Genomic DNA, 21,927 nt, shown 5'->3' with positions numbered 1-21,927 from the left:
GTAGACATTCATTACCCCCTCTATTACACTGTACTAACTAAAAATAACTATAAGAGGACTTTGGTGACAGCCAAAGAATCATATGTACCCCCCTTAATTCTTTTTATAATGGGTCTTGATTGAATAATATACACCAAAGGTCACTTACAATCTCCCAAATTGATTATGGGGTTTTATGAAATATCGGAATATATGATTTTCGAAATATGATGTACGTTGCTCATAAGTCATAATCATAATATTATGCTCTAATGCTCGGGAAGCATTGTGAAGTTGTGAACCCTGCATGTATGAAATTGTACGTAATTTTTAACATCCAATGTATTCTATAAATGTTAAGTCAAATTCCATAATGTTCGGTATATTGTTTGACAATTGGATATAGGGGAAATTTGCACATTTTTGGTTTTCTAAAATTTTTATTAACATATATAAGTACATGCAGGCACACTTGCACATAAGGGATAACAGGTTAATTTGAGAGACACAATATGAGAGACAAGTGATGGACAATACATCCAAGAGTTAGATTTAACACGATTGTAAAATTAATATAAGGTTGCAGTAAATCTAACTCTTAGGACCCGTTTGGTTCATGGGGTCATGTCTTTGGTAATCCTGAAAAAGTAAATCAGTAATTACCTTTTTATTTTCATTCTCATATTTGAGTTGTGCAATAATTGAAAATGAAAAGTGTCAATTTTTCAATCATACCCTCATCTATTATTTATTTAAGGAATATGAATATGTGGTATTTTGAAATAATAACACGGTTAGTTTTGTCAAAAAAGAAACAATAAACGTTTTCCCAAAAAAAGGGAAAACAAAATCCAAACTAGAGTAAGAGATTCATTTTCCCCCAATAAGGCATGAGATTCCCTTGAATTAGAAATTGATTTTCCTTTTTTTGTACTTACCAAACGAGGGAATGAATTTGATTTCCTATTTCCAGACCTTCAAAACTTGAACCAAACAGGTTTAGATGTGGTGTCCCTTAAAAATGTTATTTTTAATTACTTTGAGGAGGAAATTGAGACTTTAAACAATGGGTGCAATACTGCAATGTGAAAAAACCTTCATGTATTTGAAGGATGTAAAATGTAATTGGCCCAAAATTAATTTTCACGGAAATCAATACTGAGGGAAGCTAGAAAGGTTTGGACTTTGGATCAATGCTTTTTTCGCGCAACTGTGGGCCTTTTTTCACGCAACTATGGGCTTAATTGTGTTAATTGGACCCATCATACTGGGCCTATGTGGAAATTTAATAAGCTGAGCTAGCCTGAATAAATTTTGTTGACTGGTCGATTTGGAAGCCTCTGGCTGTCAGCTTTGCTGCAAAGAGAGCATGTTGAGTTTGTTGAGAATCAGAAGATGAATGCAGTTTCGGGTACTAGAAAGTGGGGTTAGGTATTGGTGGTAGTGCTCTAACCTGTATGGGCCGTAAGGCTGAAGTTGTGGCAGTGAAAGAGGGGTTGATTTGTGCTAAAAAGTTGGGCCTTTCCAGAAGAATAGTTGAATCTGACTCTCAAGGTTCGGGTGTTCGTTCTTTAGGGTGCAGTCAAGTCAATGGTCAATGGTGGAACTACTTATCATGCTCTTTGTGCTTTGAGTGCAGCTTTTGCTTTTCAGTTAAAAAGGTAAGTGGTAAAATTTGGGTGTTGTTGTATATATATTGTACACCCTCCCACGTTCTCCTTACACGTTGCAGGCTCTTATTGGTCCGTCCTCAGGACTAGTACACTGCAGTACTGCACACCATGTCTCTCTCCTCGCATCTTTTCTACTCTCTGTCTCTTCTTTTTTCCTTTTGACTGTTTGGTATTCATTATTTTTATTTTTGGTACAAGTTGGTGTTCATTATTGCTTGGCTATAAAGCCAGCGATTAGATTATAGCTTTCAATGTAACTGTGTCGAATTAATCAATATTTATGCTTAATTTGCCCAGTATATCAAACTCACTTGCATCAGCATGTGAGGCGAGATTTCTAGGTGGAACAAAAAGGTCCTGTCAATAAATATTTCCATCCATTAATTTATAAGGACATGACTTTCCATGCATTAATAGAATAGATTAGCGATCTCTATAATTAGATGGACATAGACTTAATAAATAATTACTTAAGAGTTAATTCCCAGTTCACCGAAAATTTAATAATCAAAAGTGCCGCAGTCAACTCATTAATCATTGATCACGAACTTATTTACTTATACAAAAGAGCAAAACCCTTTTTTTTTTTTTTTCATGAGGAATGTGAATGCATATATTAATGCAATATAACCCACTCCTTCAAAATACAAAATTATAAGATTAAAAAAATATATATATGGCCAAAAAAATACAAAAAAAAATATATGGCATTAATATATTGTATTTTAGTAAATATTTAATCTTCTGTAGAATGTTAATATTTAATTTCTTTATATTATCTAAGCAAACATTATTTATACTTCATTTACTAACTAACACATCTCTAATATTGAGAAAATAAAAATGGCATGGGATATACATAAATATCAGGTGATAAAAATAATAAAAAATAAAAGAGAAAAAAGAAAGAAGACATAAATAGTACACTGTCTGTGTATTCCGATCTACACATGCTAAAAGAAATTTCTCACCCGTAGGCACATACCCATCTCACTCTCCCGCTCTGACGCTCACCACCATGTCCACTCGGTATACACAGAGAAACCGAGAACAACCAACCTCCAGAATTCAATTTCCAGCTACACTGCTTATCTTTGTGTATGAAAAAAAGGTAACAGACAAGATCTACAGTGTTTTAACAACATTTACCCACTTTTTATACAATTTAGCAAAAATCAGTATTGGTGGAGTCTTTTATCAATTATTAACCAAGTATCAAAAAAGAAAGCAAACTAAACAACAGAAATTAAAATTATGGAATGAGAGAAAACATACCCAGTTACATGGTTCTTGAATCTTGGGTCGGAGAATTCAATTTTCAGCTATTTGAGTTTTTCACAACCGCTTCGAACAATGCCAAGTACGGCTGGAAATCGAATTCTCCGACCCAAGATTCAAAAACCATGTAACTGGGTATGCTTTCTTCCATTCCATGATTTTAATTTCTGTTGTTTGGTTTGCTTTTTTTTTTTTTATACTTAGTTAATAATTAGTAAAAACTCCATCAATGCTGGTTTTTGCTAAATTATGTAAGAAGTAGGTAAATGTTGTTAAGTCAGTGTAGATCTCGTCTGTTACCTTTTTCCCCGACACAAAGATAAGCAGCACAATCTTGGGTTGTTTGATTTGATAAAACAAGCCTGGGGACAGTTCCTGTTCATAGGGATAGCTAATGGGTTGGGAGAAAAATGCCTAAATTTGAATTCCATTACTATTGATTCAGTGAAGCTTTCGGACAAGGTTGTACAATCACTTGCAGCAGGTGTTAACGGTTCTGTTAAATCAGGAGATTCAAGGTTTGCCCCTTTCTGGCTTTTCTTTTATTAGTTGTCCATTTGAATTAAGTACAAATGTACAGTTATTACTTAAATTTTTGATTAATTTCTTTTCTTATTATTCAGTCCTTTGAAAAGACTTTCTTTGGTCAACGGGGTGGGCATAACTGATTTCTCCATTAAGGTTATTGCTCGCTGTTATCCCAAATTGAAATGGCTTGACCTTAGTCAGTATGTTTTCAGTTAATTGTCTTATATTTCATCATATATTTAGGTCCGTGCTTCCATTAGCTAGTGATTGTAAAAAAAAAAAAAATTGAGGGTATAATAGTCAATTGAGTTTGGTATAATAAGAACGTGAAGAAATTAAAAAGGTAATATATGTTGAATGTAGTGAGAAGGTTGGATAAGAAAATAAAATTGTTGCCTATAAATATAATATTTTTTGAATTAATTACCATGTTGAAGTGGTTGATTACCTTTTCTTCTATCCCTAGCTTGTTCCAACGTAGTAACATGCAGCTAGCCTATCAAGTATGATCAAACTATATTTAACAAATTGGGCAGCACTGAAGGTCAGCACTCTGCGTTTAGTTGTCATCAAGTTAATTTCATCCTTTGAAATATATATGTTATATTTTACAGTACTGGTGAAACTGTGTATGTATGTATACATTGAAATATATATGTTGTATTTAGTATCATGGACCTCATGGTGTCATGATTCGTTCTCTGTTCGAAAGATGTAGGTGTCATGAATTTTCATGTACAAGGTTGATATTGGTAAGCAACTCTGCGCTTTGGAAGGCTTATAAGATTAAAATGTTGATCTTTGGAGGGGAAAAAGCACACTACTTAGTGAATATACTTAACTTAAGTGACCAAAGCCAAATATAACTGATATCCATGTTTTTCCTAGACATTGAGATCCAAAACTTTGAATTTATTTGGTATATCGTTAAGTGTCATAACAAAAGCTTCTTTCTTTTCCTTTTCTCAACTGGGAAAAGATGGTCCAGCTTTACTCAAACCAAGCAAGCCCTGTTAGGTAATAGATAGGCTTTTCGCTTCCTCTTGTTTTATGTGTCTGTCGAACATAAGATCAGGTGGGCTAATAGATAGGCTTTCCTTCCTCCTGTTTGATGTGCCTCTCGAACCTAAGACCAGGTGGGCTAATAGATAGGTATTCCTTAGCAACAAAATCATTACTTACCTACCTACAAACAAAAACAACAAAAATGCAACAGTAAGATAGATGCACAATTAAAATAAACATATCATTTCAAAATCAACTAAGAATTCCCTCCAGGATGCATTAAGAATGTTTGTATTGTTATGCCATTTGCTTTGAATAATGATCGATATAATGAAATGCTATAAGGCCATAAGCTTATTTAGTGTCAACAGTCAACACAAACAGTCAAAAGTTCCTTAGATACAATTCCTAGGTCAGTTTTCTCATATGCCAAACAGAGGTTGTACATAATTAGTTTTCAAATGTAGTTTGGAGATGCCCTCAGATCCAAGAAGGAAACATACTATTAATTACCTGACTTTGAATAACCTCAATCAACGATTCTTGACAACCTGATGCATGCACAGTTTTTAAACTGGGGCACTCAAGTACCATTCTCTCTGGCAAAATACAGTCAATTAACAAAAGAAAACCATAATAATTGCAAAACATATCACAAGATTAAGCGACAGGTGAGCACATCACTTTACATACCTGGATGCAAATTTTTACACGAAGTTAAATTCAAGCTATTGAGTTCTGGGCAGCATAAATATAGAAGCTGCATTTAGAGTCAAAAGATAAGACCCCCAAGAGAAGAAGATATATGAGAACGCAGTTAACTTGTTTAATTTAAGAAACCTCAAATGTACATGGCCAAAAAGAAAAGAAAGCTCACATGTAAGTCAGAACGACCCGACAAACTCAGGTTTTTCAACCGAGAATGGTCAATCAGCATGTTCTGGCGATAGCCACTGTTCATGCTCATGCCACAGTCCATGACTTCCAGACGAGACAGTCGATCTGTGGCAACCATTATACCACCTGATAATTACAGCCAACAGTTAGCGAACTAAAGTTTTTGCGAAGCCAAGAAAGCATTAGTTGTATCTCTTGGAGTAGGTGATTACTTGCTGTGATTTCAGGACAACGAGCAACAATTAGTGTTGAAAGAGTTTTACGAAATGCACTGGCGATCGTCTTCATGCCACAGTCACTGATGCTAGATCTGGAATCAAAGTGAAAAGTCAAAATCCGATTTCAAAGATTAAATGAACATAGATGCTTTCATTTGATCCATTCGTGTATTCAACTATGCTCTTGCAGCATGCTTTCATAAGAAATCCTACAGGCTAAAAAGTCTGCAAAATTCTTCATTCTGGAAACGAATTTTGAGGCAACAATTAAAGTCATTACATCTCATGCTTTACAATAACGTACAAGTTCAATCTATTAATGTTTTGATGGCAAGTTTTGAAAGGTCAGTGATTCCATAAAAGGCATTACCCACACATTCAAGTACATTCCTATATATATATGCTTCCAATTGCAAAGGTAGAGATGCCACTTTCGATCTCTTACAATTTGTTAGACTTGATTCACACAACACTTGACAAGAATATATTTTAGAGAAAGCATTGTACTTTAATATTACACATATTAGACAATTACTATCTAAAATATAAACACTAGCAAGACAGGTCTAGAGTGGGCATCCTCTTATTAAGAAAAATGTGAATATTTTTCCCAGCCACTCTACAATATGTACTACAATGATCGAATTTGTCCATCCCTTAGGTTTCTCTTCAATCATCATCCATACAAAAAGTCAACTACATCATAAATCATTTGATCATTCAAACTATGCAAACAAATAAAGTGTATTTGATAAAATGCAAATGACGAAGATGGTAATCAAATTACTAAATGATTTTTGAATTGACTGATTTTTGACAAGGACAATTCTTGAAACATAACCTAAAAAATGGACCATGTTAATCATTAATTGGATTTAACTGCGACAACCACTCTACATCTGTCATGAGCAATAGGAATAAACACATACCCACTTAAGTCGAGCAATTTTAATTTTGGATAACTCGAAGCAATGGCATAAACAGATTTGTTGGTGATTTCATATCCATGAACAAGGGAAAGCATTTGCAACCCCCTGAATAGTAAAATGACCAAATAACCTTCATGAGTGATAAAAAAAAAAAATGGTCTGACAACAAATTTCAGTGACGAACCTTAATTCTGCAGCTGTAAGGGCAAGGACAGCAGCATGGGAAAGCCGAACTGATGCAATGTGTATTTTTTGCAACTTTGGGCAATTCTTTCCCAGTTCATTAACCATGGGAACAAGATCCGTATTATCATTCTCTTCGCGAGAAAAATCTATTGAAATCTCTTTTAGATTGCGGCAATTGAATGTCTGTGAAAAAGGGGATATGAATAAGTAATATTAGAGAAGTCACTTATAACAAACAGCAAAACACAAAAGATGAAATCGATCACTGGATGATCTGAGAGACGAAAGGACAAGACAGAATGATCACCATGTTAGGGAGGGAATTATGAAGACCCGAAAGCCAAAGTGTAGAAAGACTTCTTGAACGGAGATTAAAGCCACCAAGATTAGAACAACCTTCCATCTTAAGACCTTTCAATTTTCGTTTACCAGCAACAAATCGACCCAGTTCATCACTGTATATGTAGAACCATCGAATTAATGGATCCCATTAATCAATTAGTCATCACTAGAAGTGTTTCGTCTACTTAAATGTCATCCCCATTCTCTCACCAAAAAAATTGTATGAGACACAAAATAGGCAACAATAACAATCTAAACTGCCAATGACACCAATTTGAAACAAAAGCACAATATATATTGAATTGATTAAGACAGAAAGAAACCATACAAAAAAAAAAATGAACATGAATGCAATAGATCGAAGCTAAAGAAGACGAGAAATCATACCCGGTAATCCGATTGATTGCCGTTTCAGAAATGTCAAGGAATTCAAGATTTGGGCATGAAAGTGCAATACACTCCAGAGTTGTTGCATCCACGTCACTGCCAAAAGCCAATTGCCAATTTATCAATGATTATGTCCAACACTCCAACTGCAGTGCACTAATTAAATATTTGATTCCAAGCATTCACAATTCATAACTTGCTGATTTCGAATTTCGAAAACAATACTGCATAGATGAAATCCTTACACTATTGTATTGTAAGGGCAATAATGTAACCCTAAATTTCCACACAAAAATAATAATAATAATGTAACCCTAAAGTCCTAAACCCCTCTACCCATAGAATAATGTACTATTTAACCATCCTTGTAGTATAATATGATAGCCTCTTGTCAAAAGACAATAATACCTAACGAGGCCCGGGCACTCGTGCAGCACCGATCCAACAAACCCAACCGGAGGCCTCTCCGGAACCCTAAGCGCAAGCTCCTCTGCCCCTGCCGTCTCCCTTCTTCTCTTGCAGCCCATCGCGCCTCACTCACAAAATTGCAAAACTGTTCACTGCCGTTTGAAGAGAGAGACTGACAAAAATATTTCAGTGCGTCACCTTTCTTTTTGTTAAACTACGTATATATAGGTTTAGGCTTACAGATTATTTGGAGTACACTCCAAGCTTTCCCAATTTGGATAGGAATAAATTACAAGGTTTCCTGTTTTGGATAAGAATAAGGTAAACTACAATTTTGGTTTTTGTGTTTGACTTGAACAAAGTTTGGGTACATCAAGCTATACACTTATTTTTGTCCAAGAGTTTTGATTTTTAAGGCTGCATTAGTTTGATGCCATCTAGCAATTTGGTGATGGAACAACATATTTCAGTGAATACAGGAAGACTAATAAATAGATAAAATATACAAATAAAGTTTATCAAACCAAATGTGCACCCAATGCAGATGATTGGGAAGACTCTTGTATTTTGCTGAAGAACAAGAAACAGGGTTTTTCTTAAGAGAGAAGGGAAAAGAAAATACATATAGGAATCAACATTGCTTTAGTTTCTCAAACCAAATCGATCTGCACCCTATGGCTCTTCAACTTTGATTACTACCACAAAAGACAACGGTCATGGCTCTACCACCTCATCTCTAGGCAACATATATGCAATATCAGCTTAGTACTCATGAAAAATCTTATTTCTAGGAAGCGTAGAAGCACCTGTTGCCATGGAGCGTTCTGTTTCTTTGAAGGGTCTGTTAGACAATGCTGATGGGATGACTGTGAACACTACGAGTGGCGATCTGACCACATGCGCACCATCTTTCCAAGTAATAGAGCCTGATATAATTGGCACCTGAGTAATAGCTGGACCACTGACTTTAACAGTGAATGGTTTCTTTTCTCCAAATCTAGTGAATTCAAGAACAGAAGGCTCCACCTTCACCTTGAGAATTTCAGACACAACAATGGTAGCATTGTAAGTGGAGTTTGGTGAGCCAACATTGGTGACTGTCCTGGTGAAATTTCCCATGATCTTGTGGTCATCTTCTATGGCTAGTGAGAAGGAGGGGTAGTTAAGATCCCATCCTCTGCTACCTCTGATACCCTTACAAGCACTGTTGTCACTTGTGATTACTTGTAGTGCGGTGGTGTTGTAGCCTTGTTTGCACAAGAAGTTAAAGTAATCTTCCTTTGATGCATCATAAACTAGCCCTGCTTCTGCTGCCCCTTCTGGGTTTAGGAGGCCAGATCCATAAGCAAACTAATGCCTATATATGATAGAGTAAACCCAATCCCCTATTATAGTTTATGTATGTTTGTATATGTTTATTATAGTTTATCATAGGGAAAAATTTACAAATAAGATATATACTTTGATAGTTGTTTCATTTCAGGATATTAATTTTGATTCGTATTAATGAAGGACACATACTTACAGTTTGTGCCAATGAAGGACAATTTGTTACTTCCGTCAACATAACCGTCTAAAATAAACCATGTGCCATGCACATGATCTATTTTCAGGGGTATGTGCATGTGCAAGTAGAGAAAAATGCCACTACCACAATTGACAATTCGAAACAATCCAGAACTCATTGAACCAAAATGCCAAAATAACCATTCATTAAACCAAAATTCCAAAATAACCAACAATATTGCAATTAAAATATACGAGATCGAGCCTTCCATGTCATTCTAGACACTAACAAAAAGCCAAAACAGGACCAGCCTTTGTCTATTTTATTCTAAGCCTTAAAGAACCAACCTCAATACATTAAGAACTCGCAACCTACATTTCTGGACCAAACAAAAATAACCCCCAACCTTGCCATTCAATAAGACAAACACAAATAACACCCAAAAAATGACCAAACAAAACCACAGCTGTGACCCTTGCAGCCGAAAATCCTCAATAGCAGTGTCGTTGAGCCGCCGCTTCCATCGTCACAAACGTCCTCAGGTACGTTCTTTGAAGCTCTAAACTCTATGTATTTCCTCAGATGAACATACTTTCATGTTTCTATGATGGGTTCACATAAATGGGGTTTAAATAGAGAGTTAGATTTATATTTTAGGAGGGAAGGTTAATAAAAATGGAGGAAAATGACCCAATAATGGCGGATAGTCAATGTACAGGTGATTAGTCATCGGGTTCACTAATTCTATATAGGGGAATGACTATTATACCCCTGAAAATAGATCATGTGCGTGGCACATGGTTTATTTTAGACGATTATGTTGACAGAAGTAACAAATTGTCCTTCATTGGCACAAACTGTAAGTATATGTCATTCATTAACACGAATCAAAATTAATGTCCTGAAATAAAACAACCATCAAAGTATGTGTTCTGTTTGTAAATTTTTCCCTATCATATACTAGTTATATAAGGCTATTTTTATAGTACATACAAAGTATGAATTATAATCTTATATATAAATTAGGGCCTTTGTATGAAATTAGGGATTTTTTAGGGTGAAATTAGGGATTTTTTATGTTGAATATTTTGGACGAGTTATCATCCGAATAACCGAATCGATCGAATCGATATTTTCAGCTAACCAAACCAAATAGTTTGGACTAAACTCAGTTTGATTTTGGTTCTTGGATTGGCCATTTTGAAAATTCAATTTAATTTTAGTTATACGTTTATAGTTTGGTTTCTCAAACGATGCACACCCCTACTAAAACATGTGAAACTATTTGAACATATTTTTAGGCTTTAGGCTTTTAAGGTCGGTGCCGAGACTACATTCCTGGGTCATGGGTTATGAACATATGGCCTTATGGGTAATGGCAACAACAATTTAAACTTTTGTTCAATGTGTTGGATTTCATATTAATTTGAATATCTGTTATTGAACTTTATACCTTTTTGTAAATATTTAATCTTCTTTTAAAATGTTAATAGTTGATTTCTTTCTGTTATCTAAGTGAACATTATTTTTTATTTATTTACTCTTTTACATATCAGCCTTATTGTCTATTCTTCATCATCATTACCTCAATGAGGATTAAACACACCACCGAACCCATTGGCCCTCTATTGCAATTTACAAGTTACAGGATACTAATAAGACCACTTTGGTGACAAGTGCCATCCAAAGGAAACGATCATGTATACCCTCCTTATTATTTTTATAGTTCTTTATTGAATAATGTATAGCCAACACCATTGCTATTCACAACGACTATGAGCGACACGTGGACACTACAAGTAATCAAGTAATCAACGACTATTTAGCATTAATACTTTTTTTTATTTTGCTTTTTTATTTTTATTTTTTTTACATTTTACTCTTCTATTCTCTCTTATTTCTTTAGTCGTCTTTTTCTTAGTTTTCTTGACTCAAAAATTCAATTTCTCAAATTAAGGTTTGAAATTAGGGCTCATGTGTTATAGAAGAAATCTAAAATGTATGGTTCCTCTAGTTCTCAAATCTTACTCAATTATTTCAATATCATTTTAGATTTTTTATATTAACTATAATTTTGTTGTCAATTTTGTCAATTATTGATTTTCATAGATTTGGGAAAAATTTTAAGTCTACTGAGTTATTAAGTTTGGCAAATTTAAAGACTGTAACTTTTATTATTTTTTGTTCAAAGTTTGTATGTCCAAAGATCCTATTATTTTATTTACACTTTATTTAAGAATTGTACAAACTATTAAAATTCTTTTATGTTTAATGCAAAATTGCAACAATAATATACAAAATTTAGATTTGATGTAAAAAAAGGGTCTAATTTTAAATTTTGTTCAGGATCTCCCAAAACTCAGGGTCGGCCCTGTATATACTAATCCTATATATGTATAGTATCGGGCATTACAATGAGGTGTGAAAACAAGCACTTCTATTACGACCTCGAATGTGGAAAGAATTGTCTTGCTTTTCTTTAAAGATCAAATATCATAAAATATAAACAATTTCATAACAAAATAATTTATCACCTTGTAAAGAGTTCTAAAGACACATCTGTTAGTAGAAGAAAATTATATAAACGAATAAGAGTATAAATTTAAAGTCTTTAATTGCATCTATAAAATGAAGTAGTGTGATACCCTTGACGTTATATATCATCCCAGCCATTACATTAATTTGTAGGGTTATTTTTCCCTATAGAACACATACTTTGATTGTCATCTTAGTTTATGATACATATTTCAAAGTGTATTAAATTAGAACACATATTTTATGTTTGTAACAAAATAAAACAAAAATAGTCACTTCTATTAAAACTTCCGTTAAAATAAGAGGCAAATTTATCTTTTCATATTAAATAAAATTTTAATGACATAATTGCAATTATATATCTCAACTTTGTGTCCATTTACAATTAGGTACACCATTTTCAAAAAATGGCGCTAAGGTAACCCTAATATAAATAAGTTGCGCTAAGATACCTCTGTTAGTTTTTTCGTCAACAACTTCGTTAAATGCTTACGTGGCCTATATGGACTGCAAATGCTGATGTAGCAGAGCATAATGATAATTTCGTCCCTTTTTTTTTTTGACAAAAAAATTAATTAAAATATTTTATATTTTAACAATTTTAAATTTAATAAAAAAAAAAACTGAAAACTGAAAAATGAAAAAACAAAAACCAACACTCCCCTCCTCCACCACACACCCAGCCCTCCCTCCCTTGCCACCTAGTCCTGTCCACCCCCCCAGCCCCACCCTACCCCACCCAACGGAGGTACCTTAACGCCGCTTATTCGTACTAGAGGTACCTTAGCGCCAGTTTTTGAAGATGGTGTACCTAATTATAAATGCACCCAAAGTTAGAGTATATAATTGCAATTAAGTCAATTTTAATTCTATTTTTAAATTAAAAAACAGTAAAATTAAAACTAAAAAAAATTAAAACTAAAAAACAGTCAAACTTAAAAAAATTAAAACTCAAAAATATTTAAATTAAAAAATTAAAAAGGATCAAATTAAAAAAAGCTTCAAACAAACAATTAATTAAAAAGAAGTAAAACTAAAATGTCTTAAAATTATTAACAAATAACCCAAAAAAAAAAAAAAAGAACAGCTTGATTTCTAGTTTTTAGGCATACTTCTTTCTGATCAATTTGGTTTTTTCAAAGAATTTTTCCATAAAAAACAAATATTTTTTCTACACAAATTACTTTCTGTGTTCAGTACCTATCTTCATCTTCTCCGATGAACTACCTGTAAGCCCAGTCGCCTTCAGTACTTACCTGAACTGCAACTTGTCCACCCACCTGCAAGCCCAGCCGCTTGCGCCCAACTACCTGCAAGCCCAACCGCCCGCTGCCGTCAACCACCTGCAAGCCTGCGCCCGCCGCTGAGACCTCGCACCGACCCGCAGACATCGCCCGCCGCGCACCCTCAAGTTGTGCTCCGCAACCCAACCCGCAGACCACTGGGATCTCTCTACCAGCCTCAACCTTTGATTTGTTCTTGAGCTCATGAACCTTAATCCTCGCAATGGCTGTGGTATCTCTGTGTGTTGCCTTTGATTTGTTTCAGATCTTTTTTAGTTTTACTGTTTTTTTGTTTAAAATTTTTTTTAGTAGTAATCTTTTTTAGTTTATAATTTTACTGCTTTTTAATTAAAAATAAAATAAAAAATATATTTAATATGAAGAGATAAATTTGGCCCTCATTTTAACAGAAGTTTTGACAAAAAATAACAATTTGTTCTATTTTGTTACAAATATAAAGTGTGTATCCTAATTTAATACACTTTGAAATATGTTTCATAAATTAAGACAACTAAAGTACGTGTGCTGTAAGAAAAAGTAACCCTAATTTGTATGAGTGCATGGGAGTCAAAAATCTCTTTTTATAACAGTATAGACCAATTATTTAGTTGGTTGGTAGATTAATATTCTTAATATGCAAATGTAGTAGGACTAGACTTCGTCACGTAACCCGAAAGCAAAAATGAGGTTATTGGGTGTTTTTGTTACGTGATCTAATTTTGTCTCTACTCTAACTTTCTTTGTATTTTTGTGACATGGTTGGATAACTTGGATTGGGGTGCATAAAAACGAGTCGGGTCCATATCTACACTTTCCACTCCCATGGGGAAGACCATAGAGGAACTGAAAACTTTTGTTGGGTGTTTGCCACGTGGGCCTTCCACGCTACCGCACGAGTCTATGACTGCGCACGCACTAAGCTCACTGAGACGTTACAAATTAAAGCTTTTCATTGAAGGCTAATACTTTCCGAATCCCAACTCTTGAGAATTTGGGGTATCCCTTTTTACCCCTATGTGAAACCATAGAAGGCTAGCATGCCTCATTGCCTCAGTCATTATCCTTTCATATGTTGAAGATAGCACAAGTGTTTATATGCATTTAGCATTAATACAAATATTTTAAAATATTTTAAAATTTCCATAAAATAAATTAAAATATAAATTTAAAAGATAAAATATTATTAGTGTGTAAGTCATGCCTCGTCCACAAGTCATCAAAAGGAATATCAATTAGCCATTAAAGGGTAAAAATGGAAGTTCAAAAAGGTTAAAGTGGCTTCTCATGTTTTGGTTCCCCATGCAAAAAGACTGACAAGGTGTGCGCAAGGCAATGGTGTTGCTGCTGTACGTGTTATGATTGTTTTACCCTTACGTCATCCATGTGGGGGGTGGGGTGGGGAAGGTGCATTGAACTTTTGATAGAAATTTTATTATAATTTGAATAATTAGCCTTGGAGTCCAAGTTTTAATTTCTCCTAAAAGATTGTGAGGGGAGTCTCCATGACTCCATCAAAGCATTTTTCTTTTTATTCCATAGACCAAATTGATGATTTTATTAAAGATGAAGGTGCCAACTGCGAATGGGGAGTGGCATACACCTTTTTTTCTTATAACGGGTAACTCATGAAATAAGGTATATATTTGGTCTTCTTTTAACTTCAATTAAGGTCCTCTTACGGTCTTACCAAGTTGAAGTGGTTGAGATCACTTTTTCTTGACTGTTCAGGCTTTGAGCAGCCCACCATTTATTCCTAATCTCCATCTGATTACTATAAATAAAAGAAGCCTGCTAAATTGAGCTTATGTTAGAGTGGATAATAATAATTAATTCACAACAGCCTTTTCAATTAATATATGTAAACTGAAAATTTCTTTAATTGGGTTTGGGCCCGAACTTTGGGGATATAAATCTAATTTCCCTACTAAAATTCCTTTAATTGGGTTTGGACATATATGTCCAAAGCCACAGGTTATCCCATGATTCCCATCTGTTCCTATTGTTCTAGAAAGGCGGATTGCCATTTCCCAGGTCACCTTTATTTTGAATCCCTTAAGTTTAGCGACAAAAGTTTAGTGCCTTTTCAATTTATCCAAAATAAATGAGTATTTCTTGCTTGGCCCGAGCTATATACGCTTCATGGCTTATAAGTACCTAGGATACCCATCAAATACTCATGCATATAATGCAAATTGATATACTTTCTTACGATGACTAGTTTTTTCAATTATGGAAAGAAAAAAATTAATTCTGTTCTTCCAATTATGTGTATACCATCATGCATGTGATGACAATCTTTCTTTTTGGGTGTGGTCAATTGCATGGATTCTCAGTTCTCACCCTCTTGGTCTTAATTTCTCATTTAGTTTTTGCTGCTGATTGTTTTAAAAAAGACATTTGGGCTTCTGCTTCTTTATTCTAATGTGTCTTTCATATATTCCTCACAAAGAAGGCTATATATTGCTAAAATATTTTCATTGAAATTGTGTTTGTTGCTATAAACCATTGCATACAAATTATTGTTTGAATTGATCTATTTGGATATGATCTCAAATCGGTATCCAAACTAACCTGATGGATTGATATTTTATCCTATCTATTTTTCTTACTTCTGCTAAGCGACTGTGACGCATATCAATATAATGTAACAAATAAATAACATACATTAGAGGTCTTGATATCTATTTTCTCTCCAAGGACAACCTCATTATCAATGTTCATATGAAACATATATAACAGCTTCTCGGAGCTTTTCCTCATTTCATGGTACCACTTTCATCCTCCTTCTACTTTCTCTTTTTTTACCATTTTCAATTCATCCATTATAGTATAGTGTTAATTGTATAGTATTTTTATTCATGAATTTTAATTAATTGTTTACGATAAAATGCCTGCGTGATTGGTTGCAAGGTTGTAATTATTTATTAAATTGTACAATCCCAAATCACACCCTTGTGGAGAGACACTTCCATGGGGAAGTGTTAGTCCACCCTTGTGTCAGTGGACTCTGACTCTGACCCTATATTAGGAAGAATGTCAATGATTTTCCAAACGATTATATTATAGCTTCAATAAATCAATAATATGTTTCGAAACTAATCAATATTTATGCTTCCATAAAAAAATAATAATAAAAAGAAAATATGCGCAGTAATGCAGTATATCAAACTGACTTGCATGTGAGGTGAGATTTCTAGGTGGAAGAAAAGTGTTCTGTCAATAATTATTTCCATCCATTAATTTACAAGGACACGACTTTCCATGCATTAATATAATATAATTAGATGTCATGGATGTAGACTTAATAAATGAATACTTAATTCCCAGTTCCCCCGAAAAATTAATATTCAATACTCCCCAGTCAACTCATCACTCCATTGATCAAGAACTTTTTTTTTTGTTGGTGGACAATCAGGAACTTATTTACTTACACAAAAGTAGCAAAACCCATTTTTTTCATGCATAAGGTTAAAATACAAAAGTATAAGATTAAAAAAAAAAGGTAAAAAGGTGGCGTATCCTGGCCAAAAAAAAAAAGAGAGGTGGCGTGTCACTTGTGTTATAACTTATAAGTGAGAAAATTAACCACATGATACCGTACGTCGCATCAGAAATCACAGGCTTTTCCACGCCTCCAGCAAGGAAGCAATGCATGGAGTAGCGAAGTATACACACCTTGGCTGGCAAGGGTACTTTAGTCATTAACAAATAAAACTTGTATCGTTCACATACGTGTGAGAAGATTAAAGGTCTGCACTTTCCACTCCCATGGGGAAGACTGTAGAGGAACTTTAAAACTTTGGTTGGATGTTTGCCACGTGGGCCGTCCACCACTACTACTCTCTTTTGCTCGCCCTGCCGAGCGACCATATCAAATGAATAATATTCTCTCGCCAACATGACCACCTCATTATCAAATGTTCGTAACAACTTGTCAGAGCCTTTTTCTCATTTCATTTTTACGATTTTCACCCTTCTACTACTTTCTCTTTTGGAATTAATGTCATTTTGCTCCCCAGACCTATTACACATGTATCAGTTTACTCCCCAGACTTCTAATTTGGAAAATTAAGAACCCTGACTTTTTCAATTTTGCCAATTAAGGTTATTCCGTCAATTTATACATTTTTCATCTAAAATTTCGAGATGATCAAGCAAAATTTAGTAAGAAATAAAAGAGAAAAAATGATGCATGAGGAAAAAATGATAAAATCTAATTGGAAGGGACCATTTTACCCTCAAAGATTTGGATAAAAAATGTGTAAATTGACAAAAGAACCTCAATTGGCAAAATTGAAAAAGTCAGAGTCCTTAATTTTCCAAATTATAAGTCTGGGGAGCAAACTGATACAAGTGTAATAGTCTGGGGAGCATAATGGTATTAATCCCTTCTCTTTTCTTACCATTTTCAATTCATTAATTATAGTATAGTGTTCATTAATTTTAGTATTTATTCATGAATTTTAATTGATTGTTAGAATATAGATCCCAAATTACACCTTTGTCCGCATGAATCCCATATTTGGAATGTCATCCGATTTTGCAAGCGACTAGGATGGTTAACTGTCAATATAACTGTGTCGACAGGAATCCTGTAAGTTAAGCTTCAGGTTCAATTTTAGTAAGAGTAATAATTTCGTGATCAATGGATTAATGAATTGACAGGGTAGTATTAAATATTATTATTTTTATTTATTTGCAATAAGAGGATTTTATTACTAAAACCCATTAATCTCATGAGGAATGTGAATGCATATATGAATGCAATATCAACCCCCTCCTCCAAATTAGAAAATTATAAAATTAAAAGAAAGGGGGTGTGTGATTGATAATCTAGAAAATTACCTTAGCAGAAAATTAAGCAAGTGAGATATCGTGTGTCGCATCAGTGCATCAGTGCATGTGGTAGCAAAGTATATTTAGTTATTTCAGCTTGGGTGGCAAGGGTACTTTAGTCAATAAAGAAATAAAACATGCATGGTTTTCATACGTGTCAGAAGATTAAAGGTGGACGTTCGTTCCACTCACCGTTGGATTGTAACAATTAATCGAAAGTGTTCATCACACCACTTTCTGTCTTGGTTTGCCTAAAGAGGTCATCACAATTCACACCACTTTTTGTCTTGGTTTGCATAAAAGGGTCATCACAATTCACACCACTTTTTTACTCACAGTCTTTTAACGTCTATTCTTCTCTCAGCCACCCAAAACCTTTCCAGCTCTCAGTTATGTCCGAACAAGTTCCGGCTCCGACTAAACCCATAACCACCACAAGCACCCACTCTCCGCCTCAACCAACCCCTCAAACCTCCGACGATACCCCGGCGGGTTCAAATGTTGTAGCCCGTTTGTCGGCTTCCAGACGGCTGAGCTTTGAAAGCTCAGGCGCAGATTCAGACTCCGATGGGAACCGGAGTCCATTGTGCAACCCAACCCTGCAGAGCTGCAAGTGCAACCGGAGCCCAACGCCTCCACCTCAACGGGCCGCGTTACCGAAGAGGACGAAAGAGACGAGGAGGAGGTAAGAGGACCGACTACCGAGCATGCAGGGCCGACTAACGAGGTGGTGCCGACGGTACCACGAATTCTCAACAATGACCGCTTGCTGGTAGGCTCTCCGAATCTTTGGTTGACCATTCCAAGCAACCCAGAAGATCTGACGGAATTCATACATTTGAACCTAGCGACGAGGCCCAACGTCCGTTACCTTTCATTGGTCATGAAGAGGTACAAGTTTATTAGTTTTTTCATCATCAGTTACTTTTTTAGATCAAAGTTCTGAATCTGTACATTTTCTGCGTAATACCACTCTTCAATTCCCACATACTACTTAGTTTGACATATATTTTGGAATTCCCAAATAACTCATAACCCTTTTCCCATCTTGTTTTCAATTTGATAATAAATTTAAGAGAATACAATATAATCCTAGCTTAGATTAAAAAGGCAAAGAGAGGATGTAATCAGTATTACATGAGAGCAAATTGAAAAGGGGCTTTTGGTAACTTGTTGCATGTGAAATTTTGATTACTTTTCAAGTTCAGCAATATTTAATTTCAACATGCATTGTGAGATTTGGCATGATATTGCAGACGCAACAAATTTAATTTATTCCTATTTCTCCATCAACACTACCAACAAAATCTGTATCTTCCTCTTCCTCTGCTCCATTAACTTCAGAGGAACCTCTTTCTAAGCTATGCCATGAGGCCGATGACCCTCTGCTCAATACCACCATTGACACCACCCCTTCCAGTAATGCTCTCCTACCAAAGCAGCTTCATCCAACTTTCTCAGATCTTCTAAGCCTTTTCTTGCTCATACTTGTGACATCCCTTGAAGCTTTATCTATCCTACAAAATCGGAGACCCAATTTCCATTTCATTCCTATGTGCTGTTTCAATTCCCACATACTACTTAATTTGAATTCCCCAATTAACTCATAAGCCTTCTCTTGTTTAGAATCTAATAAGAGAATGCAGATTCTTAATTGTGTTCAGTATTACATGAGGGAAAATTGGAAAGGGATTTTTTTGTTACTTGTTGCATGTGAAGTTTTGATTACTTTTCAAATGGTTGACAATGGTTAATTTAAAAGTGTCCCCAACCATAGGTCCATAAGTCATAACTGATCCAGTTTGTGTTTCATTTGCAGGGATTTAAAAAACGAATTTCTTGGCTCGGTCAGAAGTGCTTCCCTAGATGTGAAAGCTGTGACGATTTCATTTGCTCAAGCTCAACCACCTCTCGTCAATTGTATAACTGGGTAAGTAAGGTTTATTTGTGTTTATTAATTCATTTTAGATTTATGCCAATTAATTATTACGTATACTAACATCATATAGTAGGATCTGGCTTTTCTATGGTGCTTGATAACATAAATTCACTCTATTGCAGGAAGGACCTCGGCTCTTTCCTCATAGGGAGAAAGAGCTTGAAACATTTACACCCAAAACACTTAACAATTGCATCAACAGATGCATCAGTTATGTTTGATCCTCCCCTGAGCAGAGAAAGATTCTGCAGGCTGGATAATAAATAATGAATTAGTCTATTGATTCTATTCAAATGAAAAAATAAAAGAAAGAAAAAAAAAACAATAAAACAAATATCGAACCGCGATTTCCCATCAGGGGAATAATGGTGAAATGTTTGTACAAGTGCAAGCACCACAGCATCATTGACGCCTTGATTCAAGGTAGATGCTCTTCATATGTTTGGGGCAACCGGCCCTTTCCTATGGCTTGAACAATATGAGATAGATTTGTATTATCGTTTTCCGAAAAGGACAATGTGAGCTCTCTGAGATAAGAGGAGCGTTTCAATTCCTGTAATAAGAAAATTTCAGTTCAAGCAAAACAAGAAACAAAGTGGAAAATTTTTTTTTTGACATAGTAGTCTATAGAAAAGAAATTACCAGATGCACAAGAGAATTTACACCCAAAAGTTTAACAGTAGAGAGATCTGAGCTCAAAGTGAAGTCGCCTAGATTTGTACAACAGTCCATCTGAAAATGTTTCAAGCTCTTTATCCCTATGAGGAAAGAGCCGAGTGATAGAATTAGAGCATCCAACCCAAAACCAATTAGCAATGAGTGGAGAGGCCCAAGACTTATAAGCACATATGTTAAGCTCTAGTTTTCCAATGTGAGACATTGCTCCACCATTACTCTCAACACGCCCCCGCACGTGTGGCGATATTTTGAGCCTTACACGTGAACAAATTGTATTGGGTTTGTTGAGAGTAATGTGGAGTAATATCCCACATCGAAAAACTAGAGCTTAGCATATGTACTTATAAGTCTTGGGCCTCTCCACCTATTGCCAATTGGTTTTGGGTTGAATGCTCTAATTCTATCACTCGACTCTTTCCTCATAGGGAGAAAGAGCTTGAAACATTTTCAGATGGCCGTTGTACAAATCTAGGCGACTTCACTTTGAGCTCACATCTCTCTACTGTTAAACTTTTGGGTGTAAATTCTCTTGCATCTGGTAATTTTTTTTCTACAGACTATTATGTCAAATTTTTTTTTTTTTTTTCCACTTTGTTTCTTGTTTTGCTTGAACTGAAATTTTCTTATTACAGGAATTGAAACGCTGCTCTTATCTCAGAGGGGTCACATTGTCCTTTTCGGAAAACGATAATACAAATCTATCTCATATTGTTCAAGCCATAGGAAAGGGTTGCCCCAAACATATGAAGAGCATCTGCCTTGAATCAAGGCGTCTGAATGATGTTGTGGTGCTTGCACTTGTACAAACATTTCGCCATTATTCCCCTAATGGGAAATCGCGGTTCGATATTTGTTTTATTGTTTTTTTTTCTTTCTTTTATTTTTTCATTTGAATAGAATCAATAGACTAATTCATTATTTATTATCCAGCCTGCAGAATCTTTCTCTGCTCAGGGGAGGATCAAACATAACTGATGCAATTGTTAAGTGTTTTTCGTCCTTAAAGTTTATTGATATGAGCGGGTAAGCCTATGGTTTAATTCTGTGTTTATATTTTGCTAGTGATTGTCTACTTTGAAATCTAATTTGAATCTCCACTTTGGTTTCAGTTGGAAAATAACTGATCTTGGCCTTGGGAAGGTTTTCACTAACTTGAAAGGAACTCTAACAATCCTACATGTTTCTCATTGCAGGAACATCAGTGCAAGTAATTTCTAATCCATTTGTTTCTTTTTTTTTAATATGAATAATGCCGATGTAAATTTTCTAACAGTGGGCTATAATTTTCAGGCTGCCTTAGTAATGCATCTCATTTACCT

At 34.9% G+C, this 21,927-nt stretch overlaps 1 protein-coding gene and 1 long non-coding RNA gene across 2 annotated transcripts; one reads left to right on the top strand and one right to left on the bottom strand.

Moving 5' to 3' along the window:
• Nucleotides 1-4,636: 4,636 nt before the first annotated feature.
• Nucleotides 4,637-7,949, bottom strand: LOC147289496 (F-box/LRR-repeat protein 17-like). The gene is made up of 10 exons (XM_086234828.1): nucleotides 7,827-7,949; nucleotides 7,423-7,535; nucleotides 7,001-7,148; nucleotides 6,692-6,876; nucleotides 6,508-6,612; nucleotides 5,573-5,670; nucleotides 5,341-5,486; nucleotides 5,157-5,223; nucleotides 4,967-5,062; nucleotides 4,637-4,644 (listed from the first exon to the last, which is right to left on the bottom strand). Exons 1-10 carry the CDS (start codon nucleotides 7,947-7,949, stop codon nucleotides 4,637-4,639), a joined length of 1,089 nt encoding a protein of 362 aa, XP_086090954.1.
• Nucleotides 7,950-18,310: 10,361 nt separating this feature from the next.
• Nucleotides 18,311-20,582, top strand: LOC147289495 (uncharacterized). Its single transcript, XR_015121448.1, has 3 exons — nucleotides 18,311-18,882; nucleotides 19,811-19,921; nucleotides 20,053-20,582. It is a non-coding gene; the product is annotated as an uncharacterized LOC147289495 (long non-coding RNA).
• Nucleotides 20,583-21,927: the final 1,345 nt, after the last annotated feature.

Source organism: Dryas octopetala, chromosome 3, assembly GCF_963921425.1.
Source record: "Dryas octopetala chromosome 3, drDryOcto1.1, whole genome shotgun sequence".
NCBI classification, from domain to species: Eukaryota; Viridiplantae; Streptophyta; class Magnoliopsida; order Rosales; family Rosaceae; genus Dryas; species Dryas octopetala.
This window is presented reverse-complemented; position numbering and strand designations above follow the sequence as displayed.